At 36.5% G+C, this 20,573-nt stretch overlaps 1 protein-coding gene across 1 annotated transcript in view; it reads right to left on the bottom strand.

Annotated features, from left to right (window-relative positions):
- Positions 1-20,573, bottom strand: part of DNAJC13 (DnaJ heat shock protein family (Hsp40) member C13) — a 108,992-nt gene that overhangs the window by 24,011 nt on the left and 64,408 nt on the right. Inside the window, exons 27-41 of the mRNA XM_006214570.4 lie at positions 19,638-19,742; positions 18,710-18,912; positions 17,550-17,634; positions 14,735-14,889; positions 14,209-14,254; positions 12,171-12,325; positions 10,643-10,844; positions 9,128-9,243; positions 8,490-8,568; positions 7,236-7,371; positions 5,010-5,194; positions 4,490-4,564; positions 3,266-3,385; positions 2,108-2,287; positions 1,329-1,496 (exon numbers count right to left, since the gene is read on the bottom strand). Of these exons, the coding sequence (XP_006214632.1) occupies positions 1,329-1,496; positions 2,108-2,287; positions 3,266-3,385; positions 4,490-4,564; positions 5,010-5,194; positions 7,236-7,371; positions 8,490-8,568; positions 9,128-9,243; positions 10,643-10,844; positions 12,171-12,325; positions 14,209-14,254; positions 14,735-14,889; positions 17,550-17,634; positions 18,710-18,912; positions 19,638-19,742 (2,010 nt within the window). The remainder of the gene's footprint in view (positions 1-1,328; positions 1,497-2,107; positions 2,288-3,265; positions 3,386-4,489; positions 4,565-5,009; positions 5,195-7,235; positions 7,372-8,489; positions 8,569-9,127; positions 9,244-10,642; positions 10,845-12,170; positions 12,326-14,208; positions 14,255-14,734; positions 14,890-17,549; positions 17,635-18,709; positions 18,913-19,637; positions 19,743-20,573) is intronic.

Genomic DNA, 20,573 nt, shown 5'->3' with positions numbered 1-20,573 from the left:
TAAGTATAAAACATCTCAATAATTCTAACAAGTGTGTTAACAGTATCCATTTTGCAGCTGAGAAAAACCAAGACTGAGAAAGATCAAATCATTTGTCCCAGGTCTCAATTATCTTAAGGTGGTGAAATTAGGATTCAAATTTGAGTCTGGTCGACTTCACAGTCTTACCATTTGCTCTGTTATGGTGAAAATTACCCAAGATATTTCGTGTTTAAGCATTTTATAAACATGGCAATTTAAAGTAAACATTTTATTAAGTCCAGATGGAGTTCAGGACAGGATTTTGAAGTGTCACTTTTTTTCCCCCTTCTCTATAGTAGGTAATCAACAACTTGTTCGTATTTCTGGATAGAATGTTTTCAGTCAGCAAAGTATATAACATTGGTGAACACAAAGTCCAGAAAAAGAATCAAGATCAAGATTGGCATCTAAAGCTCTTCCCTCTTACTCAGGGGCTCTGAAAAGTAACAATCTCCACAAAAAAACAGACTCAATCAGATTGCACTTAAAAAAAAAAAAGCTGTTTAAAAATCCCAGAAATACTCTACACATTTGGAACCCTGAGGACTTTTTTTCTTATAAATGTATTAGATGATCATTAGAGAAAACATAACAAAATTAAAATAGCCTGTAATTCGGCCATTCTGGGAGGGATAACTACTTAACATATGGATACAGATCCATCCATTCATTTTTTTAATGCCAAAAATGGGACTTATGCTTTTCACTTAAAATACTTTAAACATCTTTTAATGTCTTTACACATATCTATACAATTTAACTTTTCATAGTACTCTATTTAGTGGCTTTCTATAGGTCAATACTCTAATGTTACATTCTTAGATTGTTTCGCAATGATGCTTACAGAAGAGGTTGGGAGATCTACCATGGTCATATTTATTTTTGTCATATATGTGCGCATGCATGTGTGTATGCATTTACTTTTAGGATCTCAATGCTGAGTCCAAAAAAGTTATAGTTTATTTAAAAAACAGGTAAAAATATACTCTGGGTCTCCTGACTCCCAGCCCTCTCTCCAAGTTCGCTCTCTTGTCCTAGCCCTTTATGACTCAAGTTTATCAAGAATTAGGGTGAGCTCCACAGCGGAGAAACATGAAGTTAATTTACCCTTACAGACAGAATAGACTTACAGAGCTGATATCATCAGCACCAATCCACAATAAGCCGAATTTCTTGGTTCAGAGAACAAGCATGTGAGCATTTTCAATTCTTAGGTTTCCTAGAGCAATCAACATTGCTATGTTCCTCTACTATGTAAGGGATCTTGCAATATTCATCAAAACCCAGGCTCCCTCTGAAGCACATACCTCAGTAGCACTGACCACAGCAAGTTTCCTGGCAACATAGGGGGTCAGCATGCCAGCTAAACTTTTCCTTATGGTGGGGTTTTCTGGGGTTGCCTGTTCTTCAGGCAGATACCCTCCAAGACGACTTAGAGCACGGACACTCAGTTTGGCAAGGCTGTTGGCTACTTCCTGTTACAAAATAAGACATTAAAGTAGAATCCATTATCTTACGCAGGCAATAGTATCTTTATAGAATCAAACCTGTATGAAACATTATTAAGGAGCAGAAAGTAAAAATAAACAAAAAAGGCACTGGAGCTCCCAACACTGATGGCAGAGAGTTTATGCATGGGAGCTTATTCTTTTATTTATATGAAAGACCATCAGAATCTATGTACTCATTTATACCCAATGCAGAGTCCTGTAGATAATCGGATAGACAAAAAATATCTGTGAAAATCAGACAAGCTCTCAAGTGTTTGGGGGAGCTAGCCCCACGAGCCCAATAGCATTGCTACATTTCCCTGTGATACACAGCAGTAACTTTGCAATCATAAAGGTGACTGAGTAACCAGGAAAAGATTAATTTATAACCAATATATGCTATCACAAATTCCCTTGCCTTGAATCCTTCTGGCACAAATGGCTAAGATAAAAAGTTAGAGGACTTAAAAACAGCAATAAATTTGGTTATCTTCAAAAACAGTTTATGCCTTGGGGGCCCTGGATAGTTGGGGCTTTGCTTTGTATTAACCTATGGTTTGGGTTCAAATTCAATGTTAAAGCAGTGTTCAAGTTACCTGCTGGTTTGTTTCTTCGCTTTTCTGAATGCCACTCTCTTCTAGTGTGTAGTCATAATTAAAGAGATAACCAAGAAGATGCCACAAAACTCCAGCCTGCAATAGGTGTGTCTGCAGCCAGAAATCCACAGCAAAAGAACTGACACATTCTACCCCAAGAGCGGCCACCCGTGGAATACTCTGAGAATAAGAATAATAGAATTAATTACAGGGTTAAAGAAAAGCTCCCCAGAGAAACTGGCTGTGAATGTATGTCAAGCTGGCTGTCTTACTGTATGTTTACCTCCTCTTATATTTTCAATTCCAGTTTAAATCTGAATCCTATGTCCATTAAAGCCTAAATTTAACAGTAATCCTGTGACAAGACACAGAATTACTATCTTTGAGGCTAGTGTTCAAAGACTTGGGAATATAGTTTTGTTTCACTTCTTACATTTTTGATTTTTAAAAATACTAATAAGGCTTTTAATAGCAACTCACATGCCAGTGATCTTAGAAGTGTATCAATGATATCTTTAGCACAGGTGTACACGTTTACTTCTTTATATTAGAGTCTATTCTTATTAAACACTTCTAAGGACCTCCAGTAAATAAAACTGAGAACATATTTTCATTAGATTCCTTACTCTGAGATAACTTAGCCCAGGATCAGCATCCCAACCCTGTTCCACTCCAACACAACTCTCACTCTGCCTAGTTATCTGAGAAAGCCCCTTCCCAGCCACCTGTCACATCACCCACAGTCAACCTCCCTTCAGCACTCTCAGAGTGGAAGGAAACGGCCAGCTCTGGGATCCCTACAGCCTTTCCACCAGGCAGTGACCTGCCTCTTAAGCTGCAGGTTTAACGTGGTCCTTCACTGTCATTAGACTGATGGAGTCTAAACGTCTTTCTATGCTTCCCTGCCTCTCCTTCAATGTTCAGAGGAGATCGGCTTCCCTCTAGATATGTCACTCTAGTCTTACTCTTTGTGGACCAGCCCAGGAACAAAAGCCTGTATTTACAGCAAGGCTTCTGTGAGAAGATGCTTTTAGAGGTCCATATAATTTACTTAAAAATAATTTTAGGAAAACAGTTTGTTTATAAATTGGGGACTGGCTACCTGACAAGAAAACCCATTGCTGACTGAACCCAGAAAGCCACAAAAGTGACCTCTACCTTGCCAAAATAGAGCACCCGACAGAGGTCCCTGATGATGCCAGGCATTTCTGTGATCTTCTCTCGGCATTCTTCAAACTGAGCAGCCACACTATAGCATTTGCTTATGTGTCCACACACCTGCAGACAACACAATAGAGCCAAAAAAAAAAAAGGAGAGTCACACATGCATTCCTTATTTAAGATAGTGGAAATCAAATCAGCAGAGACTCATGAATAACGCTTAATGGTACGTACATATGATGCTTCAAAACTTAACAGAACATTTCTATTGAATTACTAGCATTTCTGGTCTAGATTTCCTATAGGTGCAGGGTTGGCAAAGCATGGTCACTAGGACCCACAGGCCAAATCAACCATAACCTATTTCTGTATGGCCAGGAAACTAAGAATGATTTTTACATTTTTAAAGAATTGTAAAAATGAAAAATAAAAAAAATTCAGTGGAGACTGTATGTAACCTGAAAGCCTCGAATATTTATACTCTCCAGTCCTTACTGATAATGTCTGCCACCATCTGAATTAACGTTTTTGTCCAGAATTCTATTCATGTACTACAAAATAGAGGATGAAACTCAAAAGCCTGTACTCAACTGTCTTTTTTTTTAAATTTTTTATTGAGTTATAGTCATTTTACAATGCTGTGTCCAATTCCAGTGTAGAGCACATTTCAGTTATACATTATCAACTGTCTTCTACTCTAAATTTTGCTGGCATAAACAAAAGGCCACATAAATAGATGAATTCTACAATGATCTTCATGAATTCCTGATGGATCTTCTGTCAAAGAATTCAGCATAAAATAAGCCACTGTAAATATTAGGGACAGGAGAGGGAGGCAGAGAAGGAAATTATGGAAAGGATAGAAGATAAATGAAACAAGAATGGCAAAATGACAACTGTTTGAAACTGGGCAACAGGGACAAGGGATCATTACACCATTCTCTACTTTAAGAAAAATTAAGCCAACAGATCACATATGATTTAGTGCAGTGGTTCTTAGAATGTGATACACAGACCAACAGCATCAGAATCACCTGGAAACTTGTTAGAAAGCAACTTCTCAGGCTCCTGCCCCAGACCTACTGACTCAGAAGCTGTGGGAGAGGGAGAGGAGGCAGAGTCGAGCAACCCAGGTTTTAATGAGCACCCCGAGACTCACAGAGGCTGGAGTCTGAACCATTGGTCTGCTGTATCTTTCTTGGAACCTTGTTTTAGCCTCACCTGTACTGACATGTCACTTGGTTTACTGGAACGATTCAAGACAGCCACACAGCGACTAAATGCCTCTTGTAGGACCTGCAGAGACAGAATTCAGCCATTAACTCTCCATTTTGACTTGATGTCTGAAAAGTCTTTTCTGACAGGAATAAAACATTAATAACCTTTTAATGTTAGAAATTTGGTAAATAAATGTTTGCTGAACTAACATTTGTTAAATAAACAAGTAAACAAAGGACTCCTAGAAGTTTCTTTTTACGCATTCCCACTAAACTAGTTTGTAAGTAACATTAAAGTTCACCAATCTTGAATCCAGTACTCTCTAATTCATACATTATGAAATAAAGCTCCATTTCTACCTTTAATCCTCATATTAAAATACAGAGAATATACATTGTCATCTGTTGGAATACATTCAAGAAACTGAATCAACTATATTTGTACTTGAATTTTCTATTGCCAAGAGTCATACAATGGGCCCAACCTAGCTTGAAGACAAGCACAAAGGTCATTTCCACATCACCTCAATTCCATTCTCCCTCCTGAGCTCTTCAGCATTGAGGGCTGAGCAGTTAACAGTATGGAAAGCCAGCTCTGCAGCAGCAGGCAACAACGGTGATTCTTTAGAGAACAGGAGGTCATCTGAAGTTTCCATTGTTATAGTCCGAATTAGCATAGGGTATCCGGCATATTTATAAGGCTGTAAATCTGAAATGATGATGATCATGTTAATTTTGACACTATGTTCAATTACGCTGCCAAAAAAAAAGAGATTAAAATAATCAACATCTTAAATGTCTCCTAATTCAATTTATAAAACAAAATTAAACCAAGTACAAATCCCTTGGATCTTTTTTTTTCTAGCAAATTTGTTTGGCTGACTTTTCTATTAATGTTTCTACTAGAAAAAGAGTATTTTCTAGTAGATTAACTGAACTTGGTGTATAGTGATTTTGATCCTTTTCAGAATATTTACTTTCTATGTTGTCCATGTGATCTTTGTAATTTTTCACCTGATCATAGATAGCAAGACACAGACAATGCACCAGAGGTGGTTCTTATCTCTTATAAAGACATAATGAGAGACATCTGATTTAAGTGACACTGAATATTTTACATTCTGCTTTCTGAATAACAAGCACACTTTTCTATTTACTAGTTACCGTAAAATAAACACTTGAAAATAATGAATATAATTTGTTACTAGAGATACAAGGTAGAAATAGTTAATTTATTAGCTATACTTGGTTGATTCCATGTTTTGATAAGCAAATTTAAAAGGAAAAGCTGAAATGTGGAAGTGCTCAATTCCTCTCTTCCTTTCATCCTATTTTTTTAACTAATTTATCAGGCAGGAATATGCAAATTAACTGGCTTTGACTTCCTAAGTACCTCTGTCATCCCACTTGACATCAGTATAAAGCTTTTTCCCTTTTGAGGATGACCAATCATCTGCCTTAAATTAACTCATTACTAAGATAGCTTAAAAACCCCCTTGGAACTGGTCCTTGTAGCCCTAACACATACATACATGTATGTGGTAAGAAAGCATAATGAATTAATCTTAAGTCCTATCTGATCAGGATCCCCAGCCCAAAACTTATTGGACACAAACTCCTTTTGGGAAGAGTGGAAGACAGCCTAAAAAAACATTCTCACCCTGATGCAACCCAATGGAGAGCCACAACTGCACCCTGTGGCTACTACAGTTACTGCAATTAAAAAATAACCAGTAGTTTGAAAAGACTTCTTTAAACCCATTCTGACTAGTGATAAATGAGACGTAACCAATACTTTCTGTTGAATTCATATGCAAAAGTGAATCAATTAATCACTGCTCTCTAATGACCAAACTTCTAGAGCCCCATGCTGTCCCCTCCAATACTCAGACTGCAACTCCTCTTGTCTCCAGTTACCCAACAGTCCTCCTGCTTATCTCAAATCCCCACTGCTTTCTCTTTTTCTCCCATTATCCTACAGAGCAAATTGGTCTCCCACTTTGTGCTGTAAGTCAAGTTTAGTTCCCAAACCAAAGGACACCTGCCACATTGACCCTAACTCCCTACCCCCAACCAAGTCTTAAAATTTTTCAATGTGTTCCTAGCTTTCTGGCTGCTACTATTATGTCTACCACAAATGGCCCTAAAAGCGAGCTGGAAATTCCCAACAATTCTGTACCCTGAAATCACACCTATTTCATCTGTACCAGTGTTTTCCCAACCGTCCTACAGGAACAGAGGATTCTGAGAGCCACCACTGGAAATGAAGTGTGGGGGGATATCTATAATTATGGCAAAAGTTTCTGTTGCTTTTTTAAAAACAACACTCTTGGTGTTTTCTACCTTTAGAGTTTTTGGATAGCTACAGTCTTCTATATGTGATTTAATAACATTTAATGAACCTTAAATTCCAGATCCATTTTAGATCTTATTTAATATGTTTCCTGCTAAATGGCTACACAAGAAGCTAACCAAGTACCTCCAGAGATCAGAAATGTCCTTCAGGAAGGAACAATGAGAAACTGTTAAAAATGTAAAATATTGAAAAACATAGGTAAGAAGTGAAAGGTATAAGATAAACAACATTTTGGACCTTCTTATAGAGAACTACTCTTCTACTGTTTCAAAATCCAGTTCTAAGGAGTTTTCTGCAATAATAGTAAGAAATCTGTTAAAACAGGCCACAGAAGCAAAGAACATGGCAGAGGTAACTACAGGGTAAATTAAAATTTGAGAATAACATGTCTTACCTTCTTTATGACGGTTAAAGAGGATGCTCTGTGTTTTCAGAATTAAGATTATGTTCTCTGGATCTGGCCCATCTGTGACTTTTGCTGACTTGGTACATAAAAACTCATAGGCTTTATTTACCTTTTCAAACATATCCTGCATGTAACCAAAGACAATTTTTAACTTAGAACATCTCAAATCACAGCTCAAACAGGACACAGCTGGTTTGTATTCCACCAGCAACTTTAGTTATTATTTTGTTTTTTACATTAAGGAATTCATTCCTATTGTAATCTAGGTGGCAAACATTTTTTTCTTCCAAATAGCTATTCAATGATCTCAGTACCATTTACTGAAAATTTCTCTTCACTGATTTATACCATACTTATGTTAAACTCATTAACACTAGAGACAATTTCTGAGTTGTTATAAAAATAGTTATAAGAGCTGCTGTTTACTGAGTACTAAGGCAGGTACTGTGTTACATGCTTTACCTACGTTATCTCACTAAATCCTCAAAACAGCCATGTGAGGCATGTACCATCATTATCTTCATTTTTTAGCTAATGTTAAATAACTTGCCTAAGGTCAGAAAGTCCACTGCTGACAGAGCTAGTAAGACTCACACCCAGGTCTGACTCCTAAATCCATGCTCTTAAACTGCTACTCTATATTATGTTCCTTGATCTACATGTTAATCCTTGTACCAGTATAATACTGTTTTACTATTATAGTTTTGTGGAGTATTTTAATATCTGGTAGGTTAATTCTAGCAATTAATACTGATTTCAAGGTTTCTTCCTATCCTGATTTTTATTTTATTTCCCAGATGAATCTGAACTGCTATAAATTTCTCAAAAATACTCCAGGCTTTTGACTGAAAATGCCTTAAACATATAAAAGTGGCATCTTTCCAATGCTGTTCCTATTCAGGAATATTGCCTATCTCTAATAAAAAACGCTGACCCTGAAATCAGTGGGAATTACTCCAAGTTGCTAGCAACAGACTATCAGTCCTAGTTGTAGTGGTTCTTATGTGACTTCATCTTTTATGAATCTCAGGTGGTACTGTAGTAGGAAGCTGGGAGAGGCAAGATCACGGAATACCGGCAGCAGATGACTTTAAAAGTCTGAATCAAAATTTATACTTTTTCTGGACACATATTATGAAGCAGACACTGACACACAGGATGAATAGATCTTTTCTCTGCCTAAAATAGTAATAAAGCAAAAGGAAGTCAACCCAAAGCCCTAATTCCAAAGGCAGGACATACCCTCCCTTCTGGATTCTTATCAGGGTGGTACTTCTGTGCAAGTCTGAAGTAAGCTTTTCTAATCTTGCTCTCATCATGCCTGTTAAATAGGAAAATTTGTTTTATGAATACAGTAAGGTGCAAGAAAAATATTTACACGATCATCTGAAGTAATATTTTAAGAATATTGTATTGTGTAGACCATTTACTAGGCATCAAATTGAACCCAGTAAGATTTAAGTAAGATTATTCTTATGTGTTATCTTTACAATGTGAAAGATAAAACCTACATGTTCCCTAGGCGAGGTTATCATTCACTTCAAATTACAAAACCCTATTTGGGGTTTGAAGAACTAAAAAGAAATTTCTAAATTTTTAAAAATGTTACTTCAAGCTCTATAATTTTAAGTTATTTGAACTATCAGCCTTGCCAAAAATGTACAAATTCAGTCTATGTATAAGAAAATGTCTTTTAAACTATTTTTCTCTAACACGCCTATTCTACTATAAACCTGCACTGATCAAGAAATACAGTAAATCTGCATTCTTTCCTGTACACCTGTCATTTAGGATTCTAGACATACCGCTAGCATGTCTCTTCCTCACGCGTAACACAAACTGCGAGAAAAATAGGTAAGGCAATACTGAAAACGACTCACGGCCCCTGTCCTTGGGGGAGGTTCAGCACTTCGTAAGCATCATCTATTGACATCGTAGGCGGCTTCTTCTCTACTTCCTTCTTCCAGGCATCAAGGGTATCTTTTAGAAGCTTAACCTTAAAAGACAAGATTAAAACTTACATCTATCAAACTTCTTCAAAATATAATTTTTAAGTTACAGAACTGTTGTGCCGTATTTTTTAAATTGACATTCTAGGCTACCCAATTAACAGCTTTCTGAAACACAAGTAACCAAAATCACCTTCTTAGCCCTGCTGAAATGTCAGGTAGCAAGGTTATCTGTTATGGGGCTATATTCCCCTACTTTTAAGTGATATTTTAATTCTCTGCCAATTTTTGTCTCTACTCTTAATTGTTAAAGAAACGTTCAGAAAGTATGGAAAACTCTGGAATTAGTAGATGATACACTGCAGTAAGAAAGCAAGCAGGTGATCTAACATCGTTACCGGTATGCTGGCATTCAAACAAATGTAAGAGACAGTGAACACAAGGGAGTCTGGGTAGCGGGTGGGGACAGAGCTAAGGTTCACTGCACGCCTGTATGCCAAGGAGCTGGATGCTTCACAGACTGCAGCAGGTTTAATTTTTGTATAAAATCTCAAAATACATGAAAACACTGAGATTCTGAGAGACAGCTGCATGTTTCACAGTTAATAAGTGATGGTGCTGGATTCAAACTAGGTCTGACTAAGAAGCCCATATCTTTTCTAGGATCTCATGTTGAATCCAGAACCTGCCTTCATTTGGTCACAGCTTGGTGGTACAAACGGCAACTGTTCTGAAATGTTTTGATGGTAAGGATAACGGTATAACCTCTGCTACAGTAACAGACCAACATGGGCACCCACGCCTACTTCACTCCAGGCTTCCAGGAGATACCCAGGGGCTCAAACTGGAGGGTTCCCAAGGCCACTGTGGACGGGCAGAGAGTAGCTACTACTATACAAATGAGCAAGTCACACTCAGTGTGTGCCAGGAATTATGCTGTTTTCATGTGAATTCTCACTGAATCTTCCCAAACCACCACATGAAATAGCTGCTATTAGTAGCAATCGTCTGAGGACCATAACTGAGGCTCAGAGAAGACCAGCAGTGTATTACTGAATGTTACACAGAGCCATTAATGGCCACATGGAGACTCAGGCCCAGACTGCCCAACTCCAGCATCTGCCAGCTTAATCAATCTGCTAGAAAGACAAGCTCCCACCAAGCTATTATGTATTACAGTATGTGTTATATACACGAAAGTCAGTTTGTTTCATTTCTGTCACAAAAGATCAAGATCGTAAAGTCCTTTTATGCTCCCTGAAAAAACTGTCTTTCAGTTTGGGATTTACCCAAATATACTCAACGACACTCAGGGCTACACAGTGCTGAAGTAAGAAGGAACACTAATGAAAGCTATCATCCTCATCACAGAAAGAAGAAATCCTCAGAAGCGATCAGAGGCTACTTTTACAGGTTAAGGAGGCACAAATGAATCTGCTGATTTACCGGGTCTTTAATTGGCCAATCTGGAAACCGGAGTGTATCACAAAGTTGCTTGAGATAATAAATATTACAAAATAGTTCATTTTCCAGTTGTGGATAGTTGATAACTGGGATAGGACAATACTGATAAAGTGCTCTTGTGTTACTCTGAAGACGAGGTGTGAAATCAGCAAGATGGGCAGCAATCTTCTCTATCATGAGGCGCCTACAATTAGAAAAATCTCCAAGCATCATGAAGGGATTATTTTAAAGAAAAGTTAAGAAAGGTAATCATGCAAGGTAATTACATGGATCTTCTTTAGAGTAACTCAGTTATTGGCCTAAAATGAGAGCTTGTAAGAATGTTACTCAGGGTATTCTAAACTTGTTGTGTAAAAACACCCAATGGATAAAAACTCATTTGTAATACTATTTATAAAGAAGACCATAGAGAAAAAGGCTGATATTACCAGCTCTTCCTACTAAAAATTCACTTAGTAGGAGATCAAATGGTATAGTGCATGGATGAGGGCAACAGCCAAGGAATTAGCTATCAAGCCAGCTACCACACCAAAGAAGTTCCCTGCATGGTCTTCATTTTAGTTAATTTACCACAATCTAGGGTCTAGGGCCTGGCCCTCAGCTAAGCAGGAACAATTTGCTCAGGATACAGACAGCTACATCTTTTAGACAGGGGGATTCACATTAATCAATCTCAGGAGAAAAATACTATATAGAATAACTGTTATAAACTTATTCATATTCCTATACACTTGTTCCCAATGAAAAATATAACTGCCATACAGAATATATTCAAAATGGTGGCTGGCATATGCCAGCCTGTAAGAGAAGCCAAATGATAACCAGTTGGTAGCATCGTGTGAAGTCAGTCAAAGGAGAACGAGTAACTGACTCAGAAGATCGACTGTCACCCAGTTAAGAGGACTGCGGTGTTCTCCACAAAGAAGCAGACAAGATCTGGAACTATGAAGTGCCTAGTCTTTCCTGGACAGAACCTATTTGGACACCGACATCTGCTTCAGGGCCTCTCCTTTTTCTAGGTGGAAACTTTTCCTAAGGGATTCTCCTACGATTAAGGTCAAAATGTGCTGGCCTCATTCTAAAATGATTTTTCAGATTTCTAGTCTGATCCATTCCATATGGGCATCGTTTTTAATAAGTGGGGTACAGTTCTATTTCCAAATACCCAGAGAGAGTGTCTTGATTTTATCCACATGTTGCATACATACATAATAATCCACTGCCTTAAAGAACCAGTGGTAATAGGCTCTACCCATATATATATATATATATATATATATATATACACCCTTATACATAAAGCTCTGTTAAAGTGACAGTAATTTTGTCAAACCGTGTTAGAACAGAGAAAAGCTTAAGGCCTTGTCAATATTCGTTCCTTGATTTGGCACCAATGACCACTGTGGCTCTAGATTATGCAACTAGTGAAAGTAGTTCATTCGACAGAATTCAAATGAGATGGTAAGAAGTAAAGATTCTGGCTATAAAACACAATCAACTGGCTATTTACCTCATTTCACTGCTCCAGATTGCTTCTGGAGTATCAAATTCTCCTAGAAAAATCTCAGAAAACTTCTCCGGCTCGTAATTTTCTAAGTAACAAACCATTGCTTCTGGTAGAATGTGCCCAAGTATACTTCTCTGAAAAATATCTTGTCCTTTTGTCTTGAAAACAAAACAAAACAAAACAAAACAAAGTCAGAAACATTAAAGTTATCTCTCAGTTTTCTAGTAAATGACTAGGGTTAGAGAACATTTTAAGAAAAGAGAACAAATGGAACAAATGCTTTTAGGCTTTGGAAATTTAGATGGAAACATGCCAAAACGTGAAGTGTGAGGCATCCGGTATAAACTGGACTGGCACGGGCTCCAAGTGGAGCCAGCTCCCTCTAGCCCTGCCGCATTCTTAACCTCCTCAGGTGTCAGGTGCTGCCAACATTGTTTAGGACAATTGGCCTTTGACCACATATAACAGTAATGAACAACACAAAGAAGACCCTGCAAAGATTTATATCATTTACTCTGTGTTATATTGTTGGCTGTAGTTCCCAACTGCACCTGCTTCTGTTTTCCAAGAAGTCCAGAAAAATCAAGATCTTAAAGAGCTCATCCTCATGAAATGTGGCTACAACTTAGATGGAGAATTTCTATTAAGTAATTATAATTAACTGTACCTAAGAACTCTATATCCTCTGGCTGACCAAATGGAGTCAGGGTAATGTTCATACTTTATCAAACTAAAATTTGAAATTCATTTCTTTAGCTGATGGAAAAAAATCCTGAAGACTATAAATACTTTTCTTATTTCCTTCTAGGCAAATTCCTCTAGGATCTGACAAAGAGGTAGGGGAAAAAAAACCCAGACATGGTTTTACCACTTAGGGCAAATACACATTTAGACAATGAATATTTTCAGGCTTTTTACTAATAAAAGCCATAAATTCACTTCTATTAAACTTCTAGGTGAAGAACTGTTCTGCTCTTTAGGACACTGTTATTTGGTAGTTCCTACATCCAGAGTTCTGCTATCAATAAACACTGTTTTGCTGTAATTATTCAAAATATTGTTGAGTGAAATGACATATATAGTTTCTCATATTATAAAATTTGAAAAAAAAATTACATATGTATAACTTCACAGAAAAAAAGGAAAGGAAAAAAGAATGCCCAAAATGCCTAATGTTACATTAAGGTGGTGGCATTAGAAGCAAATTTTTTTAAAAACCCTTTTTATATTTTCTATTTCTATAAAGCTAAGAAGATCATACTTCTAAGGTCATCACTTCAATATTATTAGACAGATTACTTTCTCGGGCTTAAATGGCTACTCTATAGAACAGACAGTTTGGTCCAGCATCTGTTGTCAAAGTGGTGTAACATTCCTTGGTTAGTCTCTTACACGGTGATCTAGTTTTGGTTCATTCTTCTGCTCTCAATAAAATTTGCAAATCAGCGCTCCATGAAAAGTCTAACCAAATTTTAAACACCCTTCAGTTATGTGTTTACAATAAATATCTCTGCAAAATGTAGGTGTAAAATTATATTTTGTCAAAGGTACTTGCATTTTTTTTGGATTCCTACTTTTCCTCCTCAGTAAAATGGCAAGAACACTTCAGGGCACTTGAAAAATTAACTAGCTTCAAAAAAGAAGCTTAGCACTTCTGCTACATTGGGATCTGAACAAAAACAAGGTTGATGTCTTACTGAGTCTTAGTTGACTATATGAGACTCAGTTATATACTGAATCATTTATGAAAATTACTAAGATAAATTTTACCCAAAGGTAAAATTATATTTACAGCAATGTCAGGCAATAATTCATATCTACAATTTCAGTATTAAGTCTAAAGGCAACATTTCTTTTCATTAAAAAAATTAGTTTAGACTTTCTGTGCACAAGGTACTAAAAGGAATTTAAAAAAATGAATAAAACAATACCTGCCCTCAAGTGCTTATAATCTAGTGAACACACACAACTCAGGAAACTCTAGTGTCAAGATAGCTTACCCACTGTTAAGTTACATATTCAGAGGATTAATCTGGCTTACCTCTTCTGACTTGAAAGCCTGTTTGGTGTGTGTGTATTTCAAAAATCTAGGAGAAAAAAAAATACTTAGCAGGTATAGGCAACTGATTTAGATTTAGTAACTTTACTTTTCTAAGATCATATTTTTTATATATAAATAAAAGTCACAAAAGGCAACTTGTAAATCCGTATTTCCAAACTGCTTACTTCCATTTAAGGTAAAAACTTACTAAGAAAAAAATTTTAAATTATGGTCATACTAAAATTATGAAATTGAAAAAATTGAGCAAATGTAAAACTGCATATATAACGTGAATATAGTTATATTACATTTGGAAGATTTAACTACTAGATGTTATAATTCTTGTGGTAGATATAGTAGTGTTATTCTGAATTCCCCTATTCTTCTAATTTTCAAATTTCCAGACACATAAATAGCTTGTATAATGACAATTTTAATAAAAGCAATGATGTACTCATAAAAAATTTAATAATCTGTCCATGTACAATTCTAATCATTTAAAATAGATTCTCATTAGAGCTCTTACCGAGCAACAGGAAGCACATTGGAACCCGTGTACATCATGATAAAGAAAAACACTCCACTAAGATAAAGGCGAGGTAACTGTGGGTTATCCTGCACGATATGGTGTAACAGAATAGCCACCTTCTCAACAAGTATAGGGTCAAAGGTCAACAGGAGCTAAAAAGCAAAATAAAATGTTTCTGTTACTGGGTTGTAAAGAACTTGCAGTATCAATCATCTTAGGCTTATGCACTTCATGTGCTGAGGTTATAGCTTCTTACATATAGTAAGTTGCAAAATAAGAATCAGTGGGATTCTGTATGCTTGTCTACCAGGCTCTCAACAATTTAAAAATGATTTATTTTACAACATTTAATGCAGAGAAAAATATTGAGAATTGATCAAAACTTATTCAGAAAAAGCCCAAACATGCCTGAAGCTGTTCTGTCATGATTACAGGTAAAACTGCTTCCTGTGCAGGTATTTTCCTGGATCGACTTCTTTGTTAATGACAAAAGGAAAAATAAAAGCAGCTATACTTTGGGTTTGTTTTAGGGCAGTTGGGTTGAAACGAAGCATTCCCTGAAGACTACTTGAAAACTCAAAGAGCTGATCGGAGAACAGCTTTCAGTGAAACAGCTCTGAAAACCAGAACTGTAAGTGCAGGTGGAAGGCAAAAGGGTTACAGGACACAAACTTCTACTACCACAAAGTACTAAAAGATGTGGTGGTCTCTAGAAATCTGAGCTAGCTAGCTAAAGGACCACCTGGGATCACGGCAATGAATCTGGACTAGTAAAGCACAATGCAGTATTGCTATGACTAAACACGTGACAAAGAAATGTTAGTTCTTAGTTAAAGTGGCGTTTCAGTTTTGTATCAATACTTACTTCTGAAGACTCCCCAGTCTGAAGTCAAATGCTACCAGTAAAAAAGTTTACAATAATGAGGGTAAGTGCTAGCTCAGATCAGGGAGTCAAAGTTCTCGATTCAGAGTGTGAGACTGAACAGCAGTGTGTCTTTCAAATAAGTAAGTTAAATTTCTCGGTGTTTTGGCATCTTATCTGTTCAACAAGGTATTTAGATTGTTTAGTACTATGAAATATTTTACAAAAGAAAAATTTAAGATGCAATAACAGGATTTTCCCTAGTGTTAAATAGTGTTTGTAGTTCAAGATTTTACATCACTTTAACAAAAATATGCGAATGAAGGCAACAACTCAGAAATTGTGTCTACAGAAAACCTAGGCCATTCACTCACTGTATCATTCACTGTATTTGGAGACCACTCTTAATATTCTGGAGCTGTATCAGATGGTAAAACTGGTGATTGCTTTTAAAGTAAAACCTGTACCAAGCAATGTAGATAATATTCCCCTAAACCACTACAGCTGCCTAACTGTGCTTAGCGAGAATAAGGCTTCCTAAAGTATAGAAAATTAAGTAAAATCAAAAATAGCTTCTAAAAACTATGTTTTGAAATCAGTATAAAAAATATAGGAGGCATATATTATTAAAAGTAGCCAGGTTTATCAATAGATTTCTTCTCTTGAATCATTTTAATTGTTCAGATATTACTAAAAACTTTTGGTTAATCCCCAAAGCTTCATGTTACACTGACCATATCTTTTAAAATGTGTATTTTAGTCATCCCTTCCTGGCCTGAAATTCAACATCATTTGCATGTACTTCTTTCCTTTCAGTTTCATAAGCCTTAGAAAAATGTATGGGACAGGTAGGTTTTTTTTTAGGCACGATCCTTTATCTGCATGTTGAAAAAGGCCAGGATAAAAACCAAACTCCTCTCCTTACACCACCCTCGCACACACAGCTGCAGGGTCCCCGGGGCTGCACTGGTGGTGAGCTACAAGACGTAACTGCAGTGCTCTGTCATTTAAACCTCCGATCAGAGATACCCACAGCAGAAAAGCATGTAAATGTTTAAATAACAAAAGTTGGGGAAAATGTTTCAGAAGTTGAGAGGGCAATGTCAGTGTCATATTCAGGAGGCTTTTTCATTACCAGGGAGTTAAACAGGCACCTCCACATCCGTGAATGTAAAAATATACAAACTGAGTAACTCTCCTCTCCCTTTTCACACCAGTATACAACTGATGGATACAAACAGCACAGGTTACTGACATGAATTTCAAAGTCACACCACGTGTGGTTAATATATATATGTATATATTTATATAAAATTAGATCTGACAACAGAATAATCCATAGACAGGAGGAAAACATTGCCCTGAAATCTCTGGGTCCTGACTTAGGGTTCATCTGGAGTTTAGGTACCTTAATTCCCAAAGAGCAGAATAATAAGAAACAAGAAGATACTTCAGTGTATCTTACATAATTCCAACTCAGTGCTTTGGATCAGTTGTTAACCATGAAAACAAAAAACGGAGAAGAGTGAAACCCGAAGGCAAGCTGACGAGACTGCTGCGATTATTTCCTAAGATATAACCCACCACGTCCTCATCTGTGGTCTGCTGGTGTGCGCCCAGCATCCCTAACATCGACATGCACCACAGACTGGAGCGTGTCACCTTTAAGTCATTATAATGCTGTGACTTTAAGAACGAGTGAAAAATAAAACCTTTGGAGAATAACTCTGGAGGTGTCCTGTGCTTAGGCTCTTGGATATACAATCTTCCACAGTATACTCAGAATACCAACTCGATTAGGAGTAAGTGAAATAAATGCAACTTGGGGTTCACTTTTTGAAAATGGAAGAGACTACAATAGAAGAAAGACTGCGACTCATAATAAAACTAAGTAAGAGAAAATAATCCTTAAAATATTGGTCCTAATTTCATAACATAAAAGTCACTTACCTGAATAATATGGGGAAGGCAAGCGTTGTCTGACAGCAGTCTTTTCACTCTGGGTAAAGGTCGAATGATGGCATTATCTTGATCCCTAGAAAATATTTTCTAGGGTCAACATTTAATATATTTATTAAAATTTGTATGTTCAGCGCATATGACATTCTACTAAGCATGAAGCATGTTACCTTACTTTTTTTGTTAATGAAGACTAAGCTCTCATACAGCTGGGAACATGATTAGGTATTTTGGTTTAAATCTATTTGGCTGTTTAATATGACTTCATTTCCTTCCATAAGATTTCCTTGAAAAACAGTACCCTAGAAGAGCCAAAGACTCTTATTTATTATTTAATTGATTAAACTTGGTGTTGTCCAACACACTGTCAGTGGCTACTCCCCCAAAGGGCATATCAAATTCTGTCACATAAATTTAAACCTTAATTTAACTGCTTTCAGTAATTTCCAAGCATAGCCTTAATTTGAATCCTACAGTACTTCTATAAACATTAATTGTATGGTTTCAAGCCTGATCTGAATTTTAAACAAAACTAGAACTATGAAAGCCTCGACTGTTATAAAACTGACAATTTCTCAGTAAATTCCATCACAAAATATCTTTAGTTTAATAGTAAGATGTTGTATATGCAAATATTTTATAAAGATTGAAAAGTTCCATGCAAGGGTTACAATTACAGCTATCACTGGATAACAGTTTCACCTTCACTACTCAAGTGTAGCAAGACGTAGGTCTAGTTCTTAAACCAGGAGGGGCTAACCTGACAGATCAAAAACCAGGACTCATCACTGTCTGTGAACTACACTGTGTTTATTTCAAATTCTTCATACCTGACTCACATGAATACGACAAGTGTTACTGCTGCTAAGAGTATAGCTAGTAAGCCTCAGTTTTGTAACATTTGAAGTTTCCCAGGGAAAGCTGCTTTAATTCAGCATTTTATCAAAACAATTTGCGATTTATTTCTTTATACCTGTTTCAAAAAACTCCAAAATTCAAAACAGTATTCCCTTAAGGCCACAAATAGAATATCTTTGCTTTAAATCACCAGAATAAATCCCATGCCATAACCACGCAAGCACCCATACAAATGGGGAGGACAAGAGTTTTAGAGTCCCCGTTAACCATGGAAATGTTCAATTACACTTTACCTGCTTGGAAAATATCCACACATTGTGATCAACATGTTCAATATAAGGGTAGCAAGGTCAGTTTCATTTAGTACAGCCTGTCCACTGGCTAACAGACACCACTTAAGCTGGGGTATTGCCTGAAGCGGTCGCCATCCATCCATGCCTTGAGCCCAGCATCTGGTTTTTGCATTTAACATTCCTTTGGCCCACAATTCTTGCATCTAAATGAATAGAAGGCATCATTTTTACAAACAGACAAAACAAAATGAAAAGGTTTGTTAATGTTTTTTTATTTTACAGTAAATACAGACTAAACTGAAGTAAACATGCAAGGTCACTATTAGAAAACAACAAACTTACAGACAGGCCTCGGGAGCATAAATTTGGCTACTAATATAAGAAAATAATCATTTAGTTTGTCAAACTGCAAAGCATAAAGAACACGAAAGAATAAAAATGGCAGGTAGAGTGTAAAACAACCAAATAGTATATAATCAGAAGGCTTCATCTCCTATAAAACTATCTTTGACTAAATTCCAACTAAGCCTGGGAAGCCGAAGATGGGAAGGTAGAATCAAACATTAGCAGGTGGTAAGACGGAAACTGTCCTTGGACTGCACAGGCAATTTTCAATGAATTTCAGACTCCATATTAAACATTACCTGTTCACAGAATATAGAAGCATTATGGCTTGACATAATTATTCACGTAGCAACTTTTACATAAAATTCAATAAAAATCTGAGTGTTACCTCCATATGCAACAGCTTTTAAACAATAAAGTTTAAAGACATGCGTGTGTGCATGTGCGTGTGTGGAAATGAAATGGCAGAGCCCTTGGAGCTGATGACAGTAATTTAAATCAGTTCCACACCTCTACATGTGCTAAAGCAGGAGGCCATAAGAAAGGCAAAGACTTCCACAGAAAGTTTCTCTAAGACATATACCTCATGAAATCCATATGGGCCACTCCTTTCTTTGTCTGCGTTGCCAAAGTACCATTCCTTTTCACTCTCTCTTTTCATATCTGGAGCAGCTTCAATTACATTGCTCTAAATTTTAAAAAGATGTAGTTATTTTTCAAGGCAGAAATCTAAGGGGGCAGATATCATAAAAAGTTACACAGTACTAATTTGAGTTTGCATTTCTTTAGAAATCCATCTAAATACAATTTTAAGTGACTTTAAGAGTTAAGGATTAGCTGCCTAATCTCATAGTCCGAAAAAGCTACTTCCTTATTATGTATCTGAAGTAAACAGTTTCCTAAATTCACTTGGCAAGCTAAGCTAAATTTAAAGACATCTGTATTTCTGATGGTCAGTAAAACATTCTCAGGGCACTAAAATTTTAGTAGACAACAATATTGCAAATAGCTATATCATTAAACATATATCATTAACCTAAATCACAATGACCAAAATATTAAAAGTTCTTTTGAGGGAAAAAAAACTCACTCCAAGTAAGTTTCAATAAATACCTGAGATCGAAGAGTTAAAATGCTAACAGGAAAGTTTTTAGTGGTTTTAAATACTTACTTTCAATCTACTACCCTCATGACAGATAATTTTATATATCCATGTTTATAAGAATCCAGTATAGGATTTTTATGTGGTTAGTATTTTTATTAAAGCATGATCTTAAATACTCTTATTACTGTCAGCTTTCACAGTTAGATTCATATAGAGAGGTACAGGAGCATGGTTAAGAGCACAGACTTCTGGGTTCTAACTCTGATTCTCTCCCTTACTGGGTGACTGTGGGCAATATACTTAGCCTCTCTGTTTCTCACTTTCCTCATCTGTAAAATGGGAAGGCTGTTGGGGGACTTAAAGAGTTAATATATTATGTGTACCAGAATAGTACCTGGTACACTGTAATATAAT

This window comes from Vicugna pacos, chromosome 1 (genome assembly GCF_048564905.1).
Source record: "Vicugna pacos chromosome 1, VicPac4, whole genome shotgun sequence".
In the NCBI taxonomy this organism is placed as follows: domain Eukaryota; kingdom Metazoa; phylum Chordata; class Mammalia; order Artiodactyla; family Camelidae; genus Vicugna; species Vicugna pacos.
The sequence above is the reverse complement of the archived record's forward strand: the minus strand, read 5'-3'. Positions and strand labels throughout refer to the sequence as shown.